Here is a 21,499-nt window from a genome sequence, read left to right on the forward strand (position 1 = left end):
GAGATGATACACCGTCTCGTCTCTTCTCATTGGTGGGAACTGGAAGGTTTCAGAACGCTGCAGACCGACGCCTTGCAAGTATTTGCAATTTTCAACTCGTCTCGTCGTGAATCTGTGGTCTGTTCCAATCAGAACCAAGCATATCTTTCATAGATGTATGCTCTATGCTGTACTAGGGCTGGGACGATATGCTTTTTTGTTTTGCTCTGTTTTGCTAGGAACGGTTATGATGTATTCGCGGTACCTGATAAACAGGACATATTTAGGTGAATCATTGGTAAAAAAATAGAACATATCAATTCTGGGGAAAAGAATTTAAAATATCTGCGCAAACAAAAATAATAATCACGAGACATACGAGAATCAATTTTTTCCCCAAACCCACTATGTACAGTATATAATATGTTGGGATCACTCACCTGGACCTGGTCTAGTACCATTCCAGCTGCCACTGTCCCGAACCCAGCCAGCAGGAAGGGGAAGACCACCTGCAGGCCGATGGAGAAGGAGGTCTCCTTGAGGGGTGCCGGTGGTTCTGGGCTCTGATTGGTGCTGGTGTCATCGCTCTCGTTGCTCTGGCTTGCGTTCTCCAGGAGAGCATCCTCCTCTCGCTGACCTTTGGCATTGGCCCGGCAGTCCATCGCCACCACAATTTCCGTCCTCTCCTCATCCTCTCCGGCCTCGCCGGCCCTCTCTGTGAGAGACGGGACCTCTGTGAGCTCGAACTCGCCCCCGGTCCCTGGGCTCACCTCCTCAGGGCCCTTGGTGAGGATTACCGGGGGGACGGAGCAGTTGGAGTTGGGTAGAGCCGGGCTCGGGGGGCCGCCCTCCTTCTTCGCCTCAATGGCCCCGGAGGACATGCTGATGTCAGGGAGTTTGTCTAGTTCTTTCGACCAAAGTACCATGCGGAAGCCTTTGGAAGACAGTGGACTTGACAAGAAAAGGTCAGGTTGCCTAACAGTTTTGGGGAAGTCAGAATGGAATTGGCCACCTGATCTGGTTTTGAACCTGATCAGTCCAATTGATTTATCCCATTAAAGAGGCTGACAGGGAGTGGGGGTCGCTACTAAAGACCTGGAGAAAACGGCTCTGTAGGAAAAAACCTGCAGCAAGGCACATGCAGCCGGGCGTCTGCACAGCCCGTGTTCCTGTCGGTGCTTAGGGAGCAGAACCAGTATGTTCTCCATTCACTGCAAGGTGCTCAGGGTAGACCGGCAAAAAAAAGAAGAGAGCATACTGGTTCAAAACAGAAGAGAAGAGAAAACAATAGGCGTGGGGACTCACAACAAAAATCCCCTCCAGTCACTTGGAAACAGTCCTTTAAAGTTCAGGTTAAGCTAAAGAAAAAATCTAATCTGAGGTCTAAAGTGGCCAGATTGCAGCGCAGACTAGTAATGCTCTCAGTTCACTGATCATGTCAGACTGGTGAGTGGACCGGGCTGGCAATGTCTCACCTTACACCACGTGGCTGCTGGGAGGTTTTCAAGGGAGATATTTAAAGGTCTGCAGCATGAAGATTGAATTACTGCCGGCAGAAAAAATAGCCCACCTCTCGAACCGGAGCAAAGAGTCACCTGGGAAAAGAAGAAATTCATTGATTATTCAAATGTAAACACTTTTCAGACCATTCCAGGTTTATTTTGAAATATAGCTATCAATGAAGGCTGTTTCCTGATGATGCAATTCCCATCTATTTGAAAAAGAACGAAACCAGAAGAAACACTGGCTGGAGGTGGCCTTTAAGTTCAGCTCTGACTGCAACAACATGTAAGAGCTAAAAAAAACTATGGTGGTTTTTAAGTTTCCATCTTTGAAAGAATACTTTTTTCTCTGTAATATAGACTAAATATGAGCCATTTTCATCATCATCATCATCATCATCATCATCATCATCATCATCATCACGATTACAGTGGATGATAAAAACTCCTTAAGCACAATAAGTTCACTTTGATTACTACAAATACTCTATAAGGCCTTGTAATAAACTATTAAAGTATTTAAGCCAAACTAAATCAACCCCCCTGACATCATGGCAGCAGTGGGGAGGGACTAACAGTCATAGATCTATGCTGACAGTGAGTTTACAACAGTTTCATCCAGCGCCAAACTAAAAATATTCTACCTTTAGCTGAGGTACTAGGCACATCCTCTGCAACGGAGTGTCACACAACTGTCATCTGAACCCCCCCCCCCAGCCTCGTCAACATGTCTTCAGGCAAACTCAAAGCAACAGCAGCAAACGTAAAAGGTTCAGTCAAGGAAAGTAAAATAGGATTTTATTTACCCAATTTATAGAAGTAAAAAAGCCTAATTTTAAACCTCTTTACATTTCCCATTTTCAACTACATGTGGAATGAAGCAGCAGAAATGTTGAATGTTTGAGTCATCATGGAAACAGATGTGTGAAGATATAGGCTACATGTCAGGCTAATAGTCCTACGGAGTGATGGTAGGCCTAGCACAGGGGTGTCAAACATATGGCCCATGGGCCAGAAAGGGCCCGCAAAAGGGTCCAATCAGGCCCACTGGATGACTTTGCAAAGTATGAAAATTGCAGAGAAGTAATTAATTCCAATTCCAAATTTACCACTTTAATCTCCGAGAATATCCAAGTTCTTTTTCCATAAATTTACCACTTTAATCTTTGAATCTGAGTTTTTTCTCAGAATATTACCCCTCTCTCCTGGGTCTGTATCATTATTATTTTTCCTACAATGGCCTGAGAACGCTGTCGTAACAGAAGCAACTTGCATTTGCCAACATCCAGCTGACAAGAAACTCTGTGGCAGATCAAGTTTCTGGAGTGGTCTCCTGGTCTGGCCCACTTGAGATCAAATAAGTGGGATGTGGCCCATGAACTGAAATGAGTTTGACACCCCTGATCTAGCACATGTATTTTCTCTCTCTCTCTCTCTCTCTCTCTCTCTCTCTCTCTCTCTCTCTCTCTCTCTCTCTATCTATCTCTCTAAGCTACAGACAACCACAGCAACTCATCACAAAAACTCCTGAATCTTAAATCAGCAATGACTGAAAACATGTCCGGCCTAGTTACTGTAGAGATGATATTAAGACAGGATGCTGTCAGATCGCTATTGTGATCAATGTGTTGTGGATGGTAGCCTAAGTTTCACCTCACCTGATAATGCACAACGGACACAGATGACATATAGAAAGTTGAAGGCTACCTAGAAAATATACAGAACTATATTATTTTTTTTGTTACTGGAGGCTAGCTCAAATTGAAGTAGGCATATAAGAATGATGCTTCAGCCTGTGTCTTTTCAGTCTTTTCAGTCATGTGTATGACTGACTGAATAAAAAAAACTACAACAAAGTAGTAGGCCTACTACTCAATAAATAGGCTACACCCTTTTATTTTGAAGGCCAATCTACTTGCTTCCAGTCTTAGTGCTGCGGACTTGGCGCGGCTCTCATCCGCCTGCATGTTGCGACATCCGCACAGAGAGTTTGGCTTTTCCCCGCTGAAACAATCCTCTGTTTAGTAGTCAGGACCAACACCACCCGAACCCAACATGGCAAAGGCGTAAATTAGTGCTCCCCTGGTCAGGGCTGAATAGACGAGCCCTCCTATTCTATTCTCCTGCCCATTTAAACAAGGGCACAGGGCTTTCTGTTCCAGCACCGGGATGGACCTTATGTCACTGCCACTATCACCACGAGTATAGAACTCGTGAAAATGAATGCAAACACAACATCATTTTCCATTCTTTATCATCACGATAGACTAGCCTACACATAGGTTACAAGCTGGAGTTTCTTTCAGTTTGAGTCGCTAAGTGACACATTCCGTTAGATAAAAAAAAACAACCATTACGTCGCTCATTCTGTTCTATGAAATTGCAGCTCAAAAGTCCAGCAGGTCATACACAGCTCCTCGGCGGTGGTTACCTTCTGGTGTCAGCGGTCCGAAGAGTAGTGACGAGCAGTAACAGCACGAGCACTCCTTCGCGTGGCTGGCTGGCTGGCTGGATGGATCCTCCGCCTCTTGGTAACGCGCTCAGGCTGAGGCGTGGGCGCCGGTGCGCACGCCTTATGTAGCCTACAGTACCGGCTCTGCACAGCTGCCTTAATGGTTAATGGTGGTTAATGGTTAAACCCTCCCTCCCGCGCGGTTAAGGCTGTGTGTCCCAGTCTCTCCCGACCCCCGTCACATTGCACCCGTCCAGTGGCCCCCGCCGCCCGGCTGCTTGGATGAGCATCTATAATACACCCGTCCGGTGCAGGGGGCCAGGAAGCCACAAGGCGGGCCCTCCCTCCACACGATATAGACCTCCCCTCCCCTCCATAACCACCCCTCGTCTCCATTGCACCCCAACCGTCCCCCACCCCCTCCCTCTACCCCCATGTGTGTGGAAATGTGTGCCTGTGCGTTACCCGTGTCCTCCACAAGCCTACTAATTTACTACCAGGGGGCTGAGATAGAAGTTTCAATTTAACAATGGGCCTGGATTCCTGAATGAATGGGCGCACACGCAAATGAGTACAGTCTAAACTGAGCTGGGTGGACTTGAGTCAATGATCAACAGAGAATACATGAAGCCTTACATAAGTACAAGTTTACACTAAAATTACCCGAAACCACAAGAGGGTTCTCGAATCTCGAAGCCCGATCTGGTTGGGGAGAGTTCTAGCCCGACCAGGCACCTCTCTCTAACCTGCCTCTCTTAGTTATGCTGTTATAATTCTAGACTGCCGGGGAAGTTCCTTCCTTCCTATGACACACTGAGCTGCTCTCTCATCTCTACTTGTTACTTTTGTATGCATCCTGTCCCAGAACTGCTTGCTACTAACCTAGCTCTGGGGAGTTTACTCTTCTTGCATCTGCTGCGTCCTGCTGCGTCCGCCGCATCCGACATGACATGAACTTCCACGATGACCTTCGAAGTCACTGTTCCATTATCTTTAATGTGACTATTATCACCACTGTTCATCACCCCCCCAACCGGCCCGTCAGACACCGCCTACCAAGAGTCTGGGTCTGCCGAGGTTTCTTCCTAAAAGGGAGTTTCTCCTCGCCACTGTCGCAACAGCCACTGCTAATGCTTGCTCTTGATGGAATTACTGTAATTGTTGGGGTTTTGGTATTTATAGTGTGTTCTAAACCTACTCTATCTGTAAAGTGTCTCGAGATAACTGTTATGATTTGATACTATAAATAACATTGAATTGAATTGAATTGATGTTTTTTTTTCAAATGGCATAATATACAAAGAAAGAAAGAAACACATTGAAAATCACCTCAATATTACTATATTTAGCAGTAAGTTTATCCAAGAGACTTATTACAACCATGCAAGCTGATCTTTTTTTCCCTCTCTATTTTTTTATTGTCATTTTTATGGGTTTACTTTACTTTACATCTCCTGTGGTACTATAACATTCTTTTTTTATAACATTGTGGTCTGTAATTAGCTGTAAAAACCTGCATAACATTGTGCTTTTTTCATCAGCGGATTATTGTGTGTGTTATCTAACAGCTGAATTGCACGCTGCCTCAGCAGCCGAACGCTGTTCCTGGGAGAGCAGCAGCTCTAACAATGTCCCCAGAGGATCTGCAGCTTTGTTGTGCTGTTCGCCACAGCCCCTCGTCTCAGCATCAGCAGCCTCAGCATCGCCCAGACAGCAGAGGCTACAATCCATCCACATCCGTCCCACGATGGTGAGCTGAACTAGTTTGACCACAGCATAGACATCCAGCAATGACAGGGGAATGAGAGTCAGTCACACTGTAGTCTCTGGGTGGATGGGTTTGGTGCTTTTAGCTTGTTAGTTAACTCGTAAGTCAAGGGTAGGTGCACTCTGTGGCTATATTACTCACACTGCAATTAGGGTTTTATAATTTGGCATATTCCTTTTGACTAGGGGTGTCGGACTGGGGGTGGAAAGGGGACTGAGTACCCAGGGCTCTCATGTGAGGAGGGCCCAAAAAGATGTGAGAATGAATAGCTGTGGATGTGGGGAGGGGCCCATAGAGAATGCCTTTCTACAGGGCCCAGAATTTTGTGCTACGCCCCTGCCTCTGACTCATACAAATATACCTTGCGCAAGTAGAGTGAGACTTAAAGGTCTGGAGGAACATTAAGACATTGATGGATGCATACTGTTGCTAATGCAGAGAAGCAGCATATAGGTCTTTTCTGTTAGAGAACGTTAAGTGTAATTAGTAGGAAATGAAATAAATGTTTTATTTGAACATTTAAATGACATTTTGTGAAATAAGCTTATTCGCTCTTTTGCAGAGAATGAGATGTTCAGATTGATACCACTCTCATGTCTTTTTGGTAACTATGAAAGAAGAAAACTCTTTTCCCTTTGGTGCTTTCACTTTGGTTAATTGGTCAGGTTTATTGGTAAAACAAATGCAAAGGGGGGAAACGTGTGCACGGGATCTTTTTCTTTCTTTTCTATATGGTTCTTTGGGGGAAGTAATTCCCTGCACCGCAAAGGAGACCAAGCAAGTGGTGTGCGTGTTGTTTCACTCATTCAAATGTTAAAGTACCACCAGGAGTCAGCTAACACTTAGCAGCCTAGCACAAAGACTGGAAACCAGGGGGGAACAATTTTGTTACTTTTGGGCAGAGCCAAGGCTAGCTGTTTCCATGTTTCCAGTATTAATGCTAAGCTAAGTTAGCCAGCTGCTGGCTGTAGTGTCATATTTAGCGTATACATGCCAGTGGTATCAATCTTTTAATCTCACTCTCGGCAAGAAAGCGAATAACTCTATTTCCCAAAACGTTGAACTTGTTTCCAGACGTAAGACAGTAAAGTCTGACTGTTAACTTATTTTCTCTAGATGTCTACGTCAGCGGCCTTTTCCAAAAAGCAGGTTTAGTCATTTGGATAATTTGCTGAGTGTAAACTGAAACCGCTTTCTACAGAATATCTTCTTTAAGATTTCTCAGCAAAGATTTCCAGATAAAGTCTTCCTGTTCATCCAGTTAACTATCTGGAACAGATGTCTCTTCACAAAGTGTACACTGTAACACTGTAAATTAAAAATGAATTCTGTCATTGTCAATCAAGTAGTTATAGGCAACATAGAGTACATGAAGGACATCCATTTCTGTGACTTAAAAAACATTGTGGCATTTTCTTTGCATGCAGACTCAACAATTAAAGATATTTCTTTAAATCATATGGGTCTAATATCAGGTCCATTCAATTCAAAATACTGTAAAGGCAATCTATCGCTGTAAAGCAGAATTATACTTTTGAAAAGTAAAATAATCGTTTTGAGTATTATCATTCTCTTCCTTATTTTTACTATTGTTATTTCAGTTGACTGTGTGTTACGTTTGTCCTTCTTCACATTGAGGGTGTAAGGATAGAGCCAGTGGTGTAGTGCCCAGTGATACGCAGGTACACGCAGTATACCCACTAAGAAAGCTCCAGGATTTCCATATACCCACTTAAAGGAACACGCCACCGTTTGTTGAAATAGAGTTATTCACTGTCTCCTCTATATTTATATAGGTGGGCAAACGCATTTTTGTCTCAGTGCATGCATTGTCTTAGTCCGGCAGCCGCGCCGCTAGCTTAGCTTATCGTAGTGAATGGAATCCTATGTTGACGGTTAGCATGTCAAGAGTAAAAGTGACCCAACAACAAATTACTTCTTGTGACCTGCGTATTCACAATGAGTACAAACAACAATGCAGATTAAAGGTCCAATATGTAATATTTGTACTGTAATAAATCCAAGAATTACACCAATGCCTCATCAGATATTAAGGAAACATGTTAAACTGAAATACTATCTTTTCTGACAACAATGCTAATGTCAGTATTTTTTCTTTTTGAAATTTACGTTCCGTGACGGAATTTCTGTTTATGTTTTGATCTGTGTGTGTGTGTGTGTGTGTGTGTGTGTGTGTGTGTGTGTGTGTGTGTGTGTGTGTGTTGTTATCAACTGCCCAGTTTGACAGCCAGGCCGGGTTGCCAGATATACCTGTAAAAACGTAAACCCAGCGCGCTACAGCTGGAACGGTAGTACAGCCATGAAAGCAGCAAACAAACAAACAGGATCAAAGGAGATAGATTCTACCCGACCTAAAAAAAACAGTTGCGTGACCAGAGACGTAACAACGCCCTGGTAAATATGGGAGATGTATTTGAAAGATGGAGACAGCTTAGATCCCAAAAGGATGCAGAATTGGCTTATTTTCTCCTGAACAGGTAAGCATAGCTTCAGGCTAATTTATCACAGCTACTAGGGACGGGCATTTTATGTCATTTCAACATTTGTGTTCTCACATTGAATTATATAGCTAGAGTATCCGAGTTGGTTACTCGCAAAAACAATTGAGACATAGCCAGTAAAGTGATCCCGACTGGTCCTGGCTAATGCCGCCATGCTAACCCTGTTAACTGCTAACGTTACCGGGAGGACCAGGCAAGCAGCCCACGGCTGTTTACAATGTGTAGTTCAGCAGCTGGAGCCGACAACGGTGAGTTATTTTAAGCCACGAGATGGGGGCTGTAAATCGGGAGGAGGGGACTGTGAGTGTGCAGTGTGTTTAGCGATTGTTGCCGTAATTCTAAGCCAATGAAGTGTGTTCCGTCGGCAAGGTAGCTAGTGGTATTTTTAGCGTTTTGTATTGTAATTCTAAGCCGAGGAAGTGTGCCTGACTGGCGTGTGGAGAGGACGTTGAGGTTGTTGTGTTTTTAGCGGTTCATACTGTAATTTTAAGCCGAAAAAGTGTGTCTGTCAGTTGGTTACAGAGCTCCGCGTGAGCACGGGCTTTTATGACTGTCAGTATAGCCAGCATATAACCAACGTTAGCTACTCCGCTGTGCTGTGGAGTAATGTCTGGCTATGTGAGACTAGCATCTAACGTTAGCTACTCCGCTGTGCTGTGGAGTAATGTCTGTCTATGTGAGACTAGCATCTAACGTTAGCTACGCTGCTGTGCTGTGGAGTAATGTCTGTCTATGTGAGACTAGCATCTAACGTTAGCTACTCTGCTGTGCTGTGAAGTAATGTCTGGCTATTTGAGACTAGCATCTAACGTTAGCTACGCTGCTGTGCTGTGAAGTAATGTCTGGCTATGTGAGAAAAGCATCTAGCAACATTGTTGTGAATGCTGCTGTCTCAACCTGGCAACCCCCGTGAACTTCGAGTCTGGGCAGGAGGGGGCGGGGGAAACGACTCTCCAGTATTTTGAATTGGTAGTGCAGTAACTATTTTAACCGCTAGCTGCCAGTATTACATACAATATTACATATTGCACCTTTAAGACTAGGCAGTTTCCAGTGCAGATATTGACTTGGGACTATATTGACACCTCTCCAGCTACAAGTCCACCACCATACTTTAGTCCATATGGGAACTTGAACCAGCAACCCTCAGGTTCCTAACCCAACGCCTCTGACTGAGCTACTGGTGGATGGACTGTGATGAAACCACAGAGAATGATCACCCAACTCTGCTTCTCCTCAGTTACACTAGGAGTTATGTTTTGGGTCTGTTAGCTTATGTGGACATGGTGGATCATTTAGCAACTAAAACCTTATAAGGTTATAATGTCAGGCATTGTGCTTTTAGCATGTTTCAGCGTGTTTCACTGGGCCCAAATGTTTTAGCAAAACCATTCTAAAATATTACTAAATAGCTTCTGTTTGGTGCTTGGGGTTAGCTGTTTACATTTGTAAGAAAAACTCTCCAAAGCTAACTGCTAGTGTAAAATGAAAGCTGTGTATTGAGAAATGGTGTAAAAATCACCTCTAAAATCTTAAAAAAAATGTTTTTAAAAGGGAACTATGTAGTTTTTTTTAGCTTAATTTACCTTAACCCAAACCGCTATAGACCCATATATATCTTACCCTGTCTTTCGAAAGTCCTCAAAAGCTTGGTCAATAAACTGATTACCAACCACCGGGAATCCCACCGTATCCTTTCCGCTACACAATCTAGCTTCTGTGCCGGTCATGGCTACAACACAGCTACCTTCAAGGTCATAAACGACATCACCATTGACAAAATCCTTACTGTGCAGCCGTCTACACTGATCTGTCCAAGGCCTTTGACCCTGTTAACCATCGTATTCTCATCAACAGACTCAACTACCTTGGTTTCTCTCATAACTGCCTCGCGTGGTTCAATAACTATTTTTCTGATAGGATCCAGCGTGTTAAATCTGAGGGCCTGCTGGCTGAACCTATGGATGTCTCTATGGGGGTGCCACAAGGTTCGATTCTCGGGCAGACTCTTTTGTCCCTGTACATCAATGATGTGGCTCTTTGCTGCTGGGAATTCTCAAACCCACCTTTATGCAGATGACACCATCCTGTACACATCCGGCCCCTCTTTGGCTACTGTGCTATCAAACATCCAGGAGAGTTTCAACGCCATTCAGCACTGCTTCCGAAACCTCCAACTACTGCTAAACCAAGTTCATGCTCTTCAATCATTCGCTGCCCACCCCTGCCCACCCGATTAGCATTACCACGCTTGATGGGTTGGAACTAGAAAATGTGTTGTGGTTAGACAGTTCACTCTCCTTTCAGCAACACATAACTCACCTTCATTCTAAAGTTAAGTCCAGGATCGGTTTCCTATTCTGCAACAGGGCCTCTTTCACTCATGCTGCCAAACTCGCCTTGGTGAAAATGACAATCTTACCAATTCTCGATTTCAGTGATGTCATCTACAGAACTGCCTCAAACTGTCTCCTGAATAAACTAGATGTTATCTACCACGGTGCCATACGTTTCATAACTAGAGCCCCTCCTAACACCCACCACTGCAACCTCTATACATTAGTTGGCTGGCCCTTGTTACACACTCGTCGCTTAACTCACTGGTACCAACTCATTTACAAATCCTTGCTAGGCAAAGCCCTGCTGTACCTACGCTCACTGGTCACCATAGCTTCACCCACCCACAACCTGCACTCTAGCAGTTACATCTCCTTGGTCACCCCAAAAGCCCACACCTCCTTTGGCCGCCACTCCTTCCAGTTCTCAGCTGCAAATGACTGGAATGCACTTAAAAAAAAACTGAAACTCAAAACCCTTATCTCACTAACTCAAAGTACATCTGTCTGAGCTCCTGTCCAATCACTGTACATGCTAACTGTTCTCCATCTTTCATGCTCTGTTTACGCACCCCTTATTGCATTATTGCAATCTATTATCTCTGTTACGTCCCATTACATATTTGCACAAATGCACATTTTCACCTGCATTACTATCATATTCTGCTTACGCCCTTTTGCACTATTCATCCGCCCAGGTATGATCAACTGTCATTCCTCCAACCTTTGTATCACACAATTTTTGTACACCACAATCAGCACTAACTGTATATTGACTCTTTACTACATCTCAGCATTTATGTATTCTGTCTATTCTAGTATACTGTGATATTACTGACCTACATCATCATCTAGACCATACTTTGCACCAACTGTATATGCATTTTTTCTAGTCTATTAATACATATCGTGTAATTTCTGATCTACATCACTACCTAGTCCACTATTTTCACTAACTGTATATTGACTTTTCACTACATTCAACATCTACATAGACTGTCTATTCCGATTAACAGTATTATTACTGACCTATATCATTAACCAGACCACAATTTGCACTAACTGTATATTGACTCTTCACTACATTTCAGCATTTACATAGACTGTCTATTCATTAGAGGTGGGAAAAATAATAGTGTGAGACAAATACTGTATGTCAAAATCTAAGCTTTGTCTAGCTGCTTTGTCTAGGAAGTGATAACCAAACTCAGCAAACTCAGATTTATATGTATATTTTTTTAAATCACACATGGAAAAAAAATAGTTGCATCGAGAATCGGTTTAGAATCGAATCGTTGGCCTCTGAATCGGAATCGAATTGTGAGGTGCCAAGACATTCCCACCCCTACTATTCATATACAGTATATTGCATTATAACTGATCAACACCACTAACTAGATCATAAACTGTTTTTGTTTTGTTTGTCTCTTCACTACATCTCAGCAGTGTTATAGACTCTATTCATGAGTCTATTCATGTATATTGTGTTATTACCATATCACTTTTGCATATCCTTCATCTTACTTACACCTCACTTTGCGCCGGCTTTGTATTGCCTACTTAATCTGCACTTTATGTAGCCCTTATATTCTGTATTCCTGTATTGTATTGAAAGTGTAACTGTATGTTGTCTTGCACGCTGATGCTTTTCTTTGCCAGGTCGCCGTTACAAATGAGAACCTGTTCTCAACGGCCTACCTGGTTAAATAAAGGTTAAATAAAAAATAAATAAAAGCTTCAGAGTCATTGGAATGGTTGTATGACTTTTCAAGTTGAATGGTGGTCATCTCGCTCCCCCCTAGCGCCTGTGAGCGGAAAAACCACCCGTGCAACCTTTGCCTGGCGGGCCACTGGCCTCAGCGTCAGGAAGTATCGCGTGATATCAGGTCTCGCCATGTAACGAATTGCTTCACGGCACTGCACACATACGCCCATTCAGGAACCAGCTAACAAGGTAGTGATGGAGTTTTTCACACTATTGTCATGGCTGAGCCAGCTAAAAAGAAGCAGAAAGCTAGGAAAGCATTGTTGGAGGAACAGAGGAAGAGGAAACATAGGAGCTGTAGGGGGGGCTCTATAGAGAAACCTGCCAGCAAAAAGAGAGAAAACAGAGAAGAAATGGCCAAATCTGCAGGGGGTGAGAGATTAAATCATGTACAACAATGAGCAATTTCAAGAGATTATTTAAAATAAAGAATATTGAATGGATACAAAAAGGACTCGAGGTGATTATATTGTGTACTGATTATGGCTCCTGATGTCTAGTTTTGGTGGGTTTTTATTCGGTTTGATGTAGATAGAAGGAAAAGAACTATATTTTTAAGACATTTTAAATAGTCTCTTTAACTTTATTGTATTTAACTTAAGTATAAACATAGAAAAAGGGGGTAGGACCAGAAAACTAACTTCTTCCTACTCCTTTTTGAACATGGGAATTCTTATTTGAATCATTTACAATCATTTTGGAAGATTGTGCTGAAATGTACATGTTCTTATTTATCCTTTATATTGTAATTTGAATGTTTAACATGTTCAAAATAAAATAAACTGAAATACACGGGGTGACTTTTTGATCAAAGTGTTCCTTTAAATTCCAAAACAGCCCACTAAGTGCATCAGCACATTTCAAAAGACATTTTGACATATCATAGTAGGAAAAGTACATACTAATAACATTAATGACGGCTCTGTTTTATTCATGCGTCCCACCAAGCCACTGGCGTGCGAGGGTGAGTCAGCATGGATATAGTCTCGCTTTGCCAGACCCTCCTCCAAAGCGCGCTGGAGGAGGGTCTGGCTACTCCACCCAGCAAAACATGCTCTGGTTTATTGGCATTTCTTTAAACCAATCACAATCATGGGCGGCACTAAACTCCGCACAGAGCTGCTGCAAAATAGTGGTGCGAGAGAAAACTCAGATTGGACAGATAGTCTAGCTAGCTGTCTGGATTTACCCTGCAGAGATCTGAGAGGCCGCATAAATCCACCGGAGGTTAGAACGCCAACACAAAGAAAGAGGAAGGAAACGGAAAATACATGCATCCGGCGGAATTTCCAGCAGCACCGGAGCAATCCCGGAAGTGAAATGCAAAGGATATAGACTAGCATGGATAAGACCCTGAAACTGAAGCAGCTACATGGAATTCAGCCATCATTCATTTGATCATTTATACATCCTCAAACAGTTTTGTCTTGGTGCTACTTGGGGTAGCATATAGTTGAAATTTCCCAGAGCTTATTTGACTTCTTTGTTTTTACATTAATCACTTAATGGTCTTTAGGAAGCTGATTTATGTATAATGTAGTATTTGTATGTGATTTCTTCAGTAGATGTAGTTTCAGATGCTACAATGGCTTGGTGCTGCACATTGACTGCACTGCTGCAGGAATGCAGGTAGGGAGAATGGAAACTCACGGGTTGTCCTTAAGAGGATTCAGGAGCTAAGAAGATTCAGTACACGTGATACAGTCTTTATTAGACAAGGACAAGTCTTATTGCTTTCATCATTATAGTATTTCTAACAAGATATTCTTTGCATCTGTATAAAGTAAATGAGCTTGTATCCTGGTGAGTGTAAAAAAATGTGTCCTAAAATTTGGTTCAGCAGAAATATAGTAAGAGTTTTTACTCTCGAACCAAGACACAATTGTTGTGCTTGCGTGTAGACATGGATTCATGCCGTGCACGTTTTGTTGTGACTCTGGACTTATATTCAATTCAATTCAATTCAATTTTATTTATAGTATCAAATCATAACATAGGTTATCTCGAGACACTTTACAGATAGAGTAGGTCTAGACCACACTCTATAATTTACAAAGCCCCAACAATTACAATAATAACTTATATGGAAGTTAAACCGCTGAAGAATCCTCGGACAATGGTCCTTTCCAGTGCAAAGCGTGCAAACTGGGCAGTTTAGTGTTTTTCAGAGATTTCCCTGCCTACAGACCTAGCCAAGTGTTGCTAAAGAACACATCGATTAGCTGTATTATATCAGTGCTTAGTCTGAATTTAGATTTTTGGAGCTACTAAGACATTTCGAAATACTGTGAAATTTCCTGGATGAAAGATGAAATTTGGGACATGAGTACGCTCCCTTATGCGTGGTGATACGGTTTGTGGATGTAGTTCGGTATAAAGGAAATAGTTCCTACATACATGAAACTGCTCACAACCAGGACCAGGTTTATCTTGAGTAACCAGGTCATGATTCCTGGAAAGAGACATTGCTGTTGAGCTTTTCCAATGTAGTTTTTTCGCGCTTTGAGGACCGCGAGCTGAGTTGACATCTAGTCCCATCATATTGGAGAGAGGGCAGACCTCTCTACGGTCGATATCTCCAACATGAACTCACATCAAAACTATCTAAACTGATAAATAGCACTACACGTAAGAGAAAATATATGTATTTCTGATTTTGGGGTGAACTGTCCCTTTAACAGGATTAGTAAAGAAAAATGTTTTAATTTCCTATAGGGTCTTTTCTATAATGTTGCCAGACACGTATATTTAACAATCTGAGCCTGTCAGTGGCTAAAATAAGCACTTTCAGTGGACGTACATTGACGGTTGACAGTTGCCCAGAGTGCTGTACTGCAGGGCTCTGGCTCAGTACTGGTTTTAAAAATGTTCCCCACTAGTGACTTAGGCATAAAAACATGGGAAAAAAGGGTCCAGGTTGAAAACTGCCGAAGTTCCCCTTCAATAAGCTGCATCATCGTACTGATGAGTCAGCATCATCACCTTCAATAAGCTGCATCATCGTACTGATGAGTCAGCATCAGAGCTCTTGAAGGTTTCACCAAACAGTAAGCGTTTGTCAGACTGCAGTAAAGGAACGTTTCTCATTGTCTTCTGTCTCCGACTGTACATGAGATTATAAAACTGGTCAGTATGTTATCAAATGTAGCCTAAACAACCTGACACATTCCCACATCCTGTGTAGACAGGAAGTTAAAAGACAAGGCATTTCCTCTGTGTTGAAACACGTATGGCAACACATGTATATATCTGATCATTGTACCTTATGAGATTGTGTTTAATGATACATTGATGACGTGTGAAATAAATGTGACTAAACAAGAATATGCCTGGTAAGATATTGATCTAGTGAGACGGTATGAAGTAACATGTGTTATCCAAAAGTTACACTGTACGCCTGTAGGGGTGTCAAACATACGCCCCGTGGGCCAGAACTGGCCCGCCAAAGGGTCCAATCAGGCCCACTGGGTGACTTTGCAAAGTGTGAAAATTGCAAAGAAGTAATTAATTCCAATTCCAAATTTACCACTTTAATCTGTCCGAGTTTTTAATCTTGGAATCTTTTTGAGTTCTTTCTCTGAATATTACCCCTCTCTCCCGGGTCTGTATCATTATTATTTTTCCTACAATGGCCTGAGAACAGTAACAGAAGCAACTTGCATTTGCCAACATCCAGCTGACAAGAAACTCTGTGGCAGATCAAGTTTCAGATCTTTCTGGAGTGGTTTACTGGTCTGGGCCCACTTCAGATCACATTTTGGGGTATGAGGCCCATGAACTGAAATGAGTTTGACCCCCCTGCTGTAAGCTGTACAGTCAGAGACAGGACATGGGACAGGGTGTAGCTTTAGAGTGATGAATAAATCAATGTGCCACTGAAGACACAACCACTGAATGAGCCTGTCCTGAGGTCGGCTTCCGTGTGGACATGTGGACGTAGAAGGGGGTCCTTCTGGCGGTTAATGATTCTCCAGCCTAGTTTTCCAAACCAGGAAGTGAGGTGAGAACGGAAGACAAAACAGCACTGGGCCCCAGCAACGCCTCGCCAGAGTGGCTGTCCCTGGCAACGCTGAGGCGGTCTGTGCCAGTTTTGGGCCACTTCTGTCCCGGGGCTTCTTTGAGCCCAGAAGAATGTCAGGGGGAGATTTGGAAACCTTCCCTCAGCTCAGGATGAATGGCTGTCCACCGAACACACTCCCCCACTCTCTCTCTCTCTCTCTCTCTCGCAGCCCCTCCAACCTCCCTCCTCTACTCACAGACAGCCTCAGGCTGAGTCTTCCCTTCTTCTCCTCCACAGAGTCATTCCATCTCCCAGTGAGAGTGCTGTCACTTACATTATCCAATCACTTCATTTCATCAGAATTCATTTAGCATATTAGCACACTTTTCGCTTTTATTATAACTGCGTCCTATTTTCGTAGTTTTGATCATCATTCCTTTTAGCAAAAATAACATTGTACTCAACAAGTTAACTACTGAGATCTGGAGACAAAGCAATAATCACTAAAAAGAAGCCCAAGATAACAACAAAACAGCAAAATAGCAAACAAACCCACAAAATACTGTAAAACATACTGTAAAAATATAAAGATTACCTTCAAATTAGCGTATTCTTAATTGCTGCGATGCGATTTGGGTTCAAAGCGGGCCGATGAAAAACCTGACCTGTGACCACAGGCTCTTGTAATGAATGAGCTGTGATCTAACAAATGGCTGCCCCAGCAAGTACTACATACTGCCAAAGTCCTAGGTAGAGAGATAGTGACGTTAAACATGGAAGGACCGCTATGCTGATTCCAAAAGTTACTTATTTAGACAGAAACTGTGCAACATGGAGAATAACAAACAGTCTTACCGATTAACTGCCTTGTCCTCATTGTGTACTAGTAGGAGTGTGTGTGTGTGTGTGTGTGTGTGTGTGTGTGTGTGTGTGTGTGTGTGTGTGTGAGAGTGTGTGTGTGTGTGTGTGTGAGTGTGTGTGTGTGAAGAGTAACCTCCCAACAAAACGAAACAGACATCATCATCACATCATGGAGAGATGGAAAATTGGAGGATAGAGACAAAAATACTTTGCTGCAGGTCAGAGAGGACCAGTGTTGCTGTTTTTTAAGTTTGAACCTATTGCCCAATTGATACAAATCTTTATACTTTTTAGTAACGCTGCCCTTTTGCCAAAGTATGCTGTAGTGTTTAGATTTAGACTTTTTTGTACCTTCGAGGATACCATTAGTTTTCATTAGATTACAGAGAAAATAAATATAAGGACTTTGATATAAGGACGATATATATATATTTTACCGGTCAAAAGTTTGGGGTAATTTCCATTCCACTCCATTCTGGACAGAACACCAGCTGATATCAGTTGCATTGTTTTTTAACCAGGGCAGCAGTTTTCAGATGACATTATGTACATAATGTACATAATTGTAAAATGGTTCTGGACTGTTGTAGAAGGACGTGGCTGATCTTTAATGTAATATCTACATTGCCCATTATCAGCAACCATTCATCCAATGTTCCAAAGGCCCATTCTGTTTAATAATCTAATATCATTTTAAAAGTCTCACTGAGAAAACATTGGAGAACCCATTTGACATTACATATTACATTAAAGATCAGCCATTTCTTTCTACAACAGTCCAGAACCCTTTTGACATTTTACATTATAAAAACAATGCAACTGCTCTCAGCTGCTATTCTGTCTGTAAGACATGGCAATTTTATTGATATAGCACATTTCAGCAACAGGGCAATTCAAAGTGCTTTACATAAAACATTAAACATTAAAACGCATTTAAAAACAAATACAAAATTTGGAGATCTTTTCTTACCAGAGACAACTTTGATCTTAGTCGGAGCATCAATACCTTTTGTAATTTTACAGTTGAAATTATCTACAAGCTCAGAGACCCCAGAGGGTGGGGGGGGGGAGGAGAAAAGCTGAATGAATGATTCACCGGTGTTCTCAGTGATGTACCGTTTTCTGATTACCTTTGTTTGAACACTTTTGGGCACCGAGATAAAGCCGTTAAAGAAAACACAGGAATGATCAGAGAGAGCAGCATCAGTCACCACAACCTTGGAAGGGTTCAGACCCTCCGAGATAATCAAGTCCAGAGTGTGCCCCTTATTGTGTGTGGGCTCCGTCACATGCTGAGTCAGTCCATAGTTCTCAAAAACACAACACAGTTCTTTGGTCCCTCTGTCCTGGGGGTTGTTAACATGAGTGTTAAAATCACCAGCAATAATTACACAAAGTCAATACAGATTATAGACAGCAGTTCAGTGAAGTCATGGAAGAAGGTGGAGACAGAAAACAGAGATACAGGGACTGTTATGGCCGGGTGACAGTCATTGCTATCGGTAAAACGGAGCGGACTCACCAAACATGATGACAGATGAGGCCAGTAGGGGGAGCTATTGGGGACAACAGCAGGCCTACTAGTTGGTGTCACTGCAAATGGACTGTCAACTTCCTGGGAGGGGGCGAAGGATGTAAACAGTCAATCACGTGAAAAACAAAAGAATTTGAGGTGGTCCCAGCTGTCTCCGTCTGGAGTATAATGGAGTGGAATGGAAATGAGTTCTGTAATCCTTTACAATGAATGTCACGCCTGCTTTTATTTTTGTCATTTGGTTTTGCATTGTTTATTTGAATGATTAAGCCACTATAATAAAGAAGTTTAATGTTTCCCTCCTGGTTGTCATTTTGGAGTTTCATTCCCACGTTTTCTAAGAGCAGCCGACACTTGCTTTGATCTGCAGTCTTTGGAAAATAGCTGCTGGTAATGCAAATGGTGTGCAAAAGCATTAGAATGATTATTTAATAATATCAGCATGGGCCTAACGGCATGCTGATGAAAGAGTGGAGGACAATGTTAGCTGCCGCTGGGCACGGGGTGTGTGCATCCGTGTGATAATACTTTATTTATCTTGGTGCATGTGTGTGTGTGTGTTTTCCCTTACACTCATCCATTTTCTTGCACGCGAGCATAAATGGTTGTTGTCAGACTGGTTATCTACTGTATGGGAACTTTACTTTTCTGTTTTTAAAGACAGAGTTGGTAATGTTAAAAAAGTTAGCAAGATTTGAAAGTAGCATCTCTGCTAACAGTGTGATAGTGCTGGGCGATAGGGAGGAAATCAAATATGACAATATTTTTGACCAAATACCTCGATAAGGATGTTGCGACGATATGTAGGGTTAACAATTGGTGCTTTCACAAAAATTTACACAATGAGATTTTAGATAAATAATCATCAGTAATGCGGATATAATGACTAAAGGGTAAAGGTGAATAATAGAAGAGCTGGAACAGTCTGGTTAATTCAGAACATGACATCACTTTACTGTAATGCAGCCTTTAAAACCTGGAAAAAACACTTATGTCATATTACGATAACACGATATCCAAAATCTAAGACGATATCTAGTCTCATATCATGATATTGATTTATATAGATATATTGCCCAACCCTTATGCGACAGCGGTCTTGGTCTCAAGACTGCTTTTTGAAGGTCTCGTCTCAAAATCGGCTGCATTTTTACTAGGTCTAAGAATACTAGAATAAGAGGACTCTGGATTTTATTTTAAGACCGTCATCATTGCTCTGAATCGATGTATAAATCCTGCTTCAAATGCAACCAATAACACAACTAATTTCTAATTTGAAATGTGTTTGTTAACCCCCTCTCCCTGCCCTTTCAACACACACTCCCAAGAAAGTGAAGGCGGGACAGACAGGAGAAGAAGCTCTGGCTGTCTGGGAGACGTCAGCACCATTTTCGGCTATAAAATGTGGCTACCTAAACCATAAGAAGTTTATTTACAAAACAACATATGAAAGAGAACACACAGCAGCGTGACACTAGCCTGGATGCCAGCCGAACTTAGCCCCGCCCACAAAATTTGAGGTCGGGAAGTTCGGTCTGGAGTCGCTCCGTTGAGAAGAAATTATTGCCCGAACAGGATCTGTTCGGACCAATCAGATTGTCGGACAGATGATCAACAGTAACAGAATCAACCACGTCACCAAAGAACGCTTGGGTTGAGTTTGTTGAGATGTGTAGATTCCACCATCGCGTCTGTTACAGAAGATATCGACAGGGCATTCATTTTAAAATCCTCAACGGAGGAGCCTCAACAACTGCCCGAAAGCATGGTAGCGTTATATGGTGGAGAGAGATAGAGAGAGACTGGAGAGAGAGAGCGTTATATGGTGGAGAGAGATAGAGAGAGACTGAAGAGAGAGAGCGTTATATGGTGGAGAGACATAGAGAGAGACTGAAGAGAGAGAGCGTTATATGGTGGAGAGACATAGAGAGAGACTGAAGAGAGAGAGCGTTATATGGTGGAGAGACATAGAGAGAGACTGAAGAGAGAGAGCGTTATATGGTGGAGAGAGATAGAGAGAGACTGAAGAGAGAGAGCGTTATATGGTGGAGAGAGATAGAGAGAGACTGAAGAGAGAGAGCGTTATATGGTGGAGAGAGATAGAGAGAGACTGAAGAGAGAGAGCGTTATATGGTGGAGAGACATAGAGAGAGACTGAAGAGAGAGAGCGTTATATGGTGGAGAGACATAGAGAGAGACTGAAGAGAGAGAGCGTTATATGGTGGAGAGACATAGAGAGAGACTGAAGAGAGAGAGCGTTATATGGTGGAGAGAGATAGAGAGAGAGACTGAAGAGAGAGAGCGTTATATGGTGGAGAGAGATAGAGAGAGACTGAAGAGAGAGAGCGTTATATGGTGGAGAGAGATAGAGAGAGACTGAAGAGAGAGAGCGTTATATGGTGGAGAGACATAGAGAGAGACTGAAGAGAGAGAGCGTTATATGGTGGAGAGACATAGAGAGAGACTGAAGAGAGAGAGCGTTATATGGTGGAGAGACATAGAGAGAGACTGAAGAGAGAGAGCGTTATATGGTGGAGAGACATAGAGAGAGACTGAAGAGAGGGAGCGCCCAGCGGCGCTAGAACAAAGCCGTGAATCAGAGAAATAAAACGTGTTTTCGCCGATTCATCTCTAGAAATGCGACTGTAGCGAGCATGTCACTATCACTAACGTTATCCACATTTATATTTACACGCAACAAATGATATATCCAGCTTCAAAAAGGTCTAAAAGTCGGAAGTTAGAATGAATGCATTGTGCAAAGAGTGGTTGCTATGGAG

General features: G+C 42.6%; 1 protein-coding gene across 1 annotated transcript in view; it reads right to left on the reverse strand.

Moving 5' to 3' along the window:
- slc41a1 (solute carrier family 41 member 1) overlaps positions 1-4,175 on the reverse strand; it is a 33,905-nt gene extending 29,730 nt beyond the window's left edge. The window contains exons 1-2 of the mRNA XM_039796303.1: positions 3,913-4,175; positions 420-1,574 (exon numbers count right to left, since the gene is read on the reverse strand). Coding sequence (XP_039652237.1) covers positions 420-905 — 486 coding nt within the window. The 5' untranslated portion in view covers positions 906-1,574; positions 3,913-4,175. The remainder of the gene's footprint in view (positions 1-419; positions 1,575-3,912) is intronic.
- Between the last annotated feature and the right edge of the window lie 17,324 nt (positions 4,176-21,499).

The sequence above is a fragment of the Perca fluviatilis genome, chromosome 4 (assembly GCF_010015445.1).
Source record: "Perca fluviatilis chromosome 4, GENO_Pfluv_1.0, whole genome shotgun sequence".
NCBI lineage: Eukaryota > Metazoa > Chordata > Actinopteri > Perciformes > Percidae > Perca > Perca fluviatilis.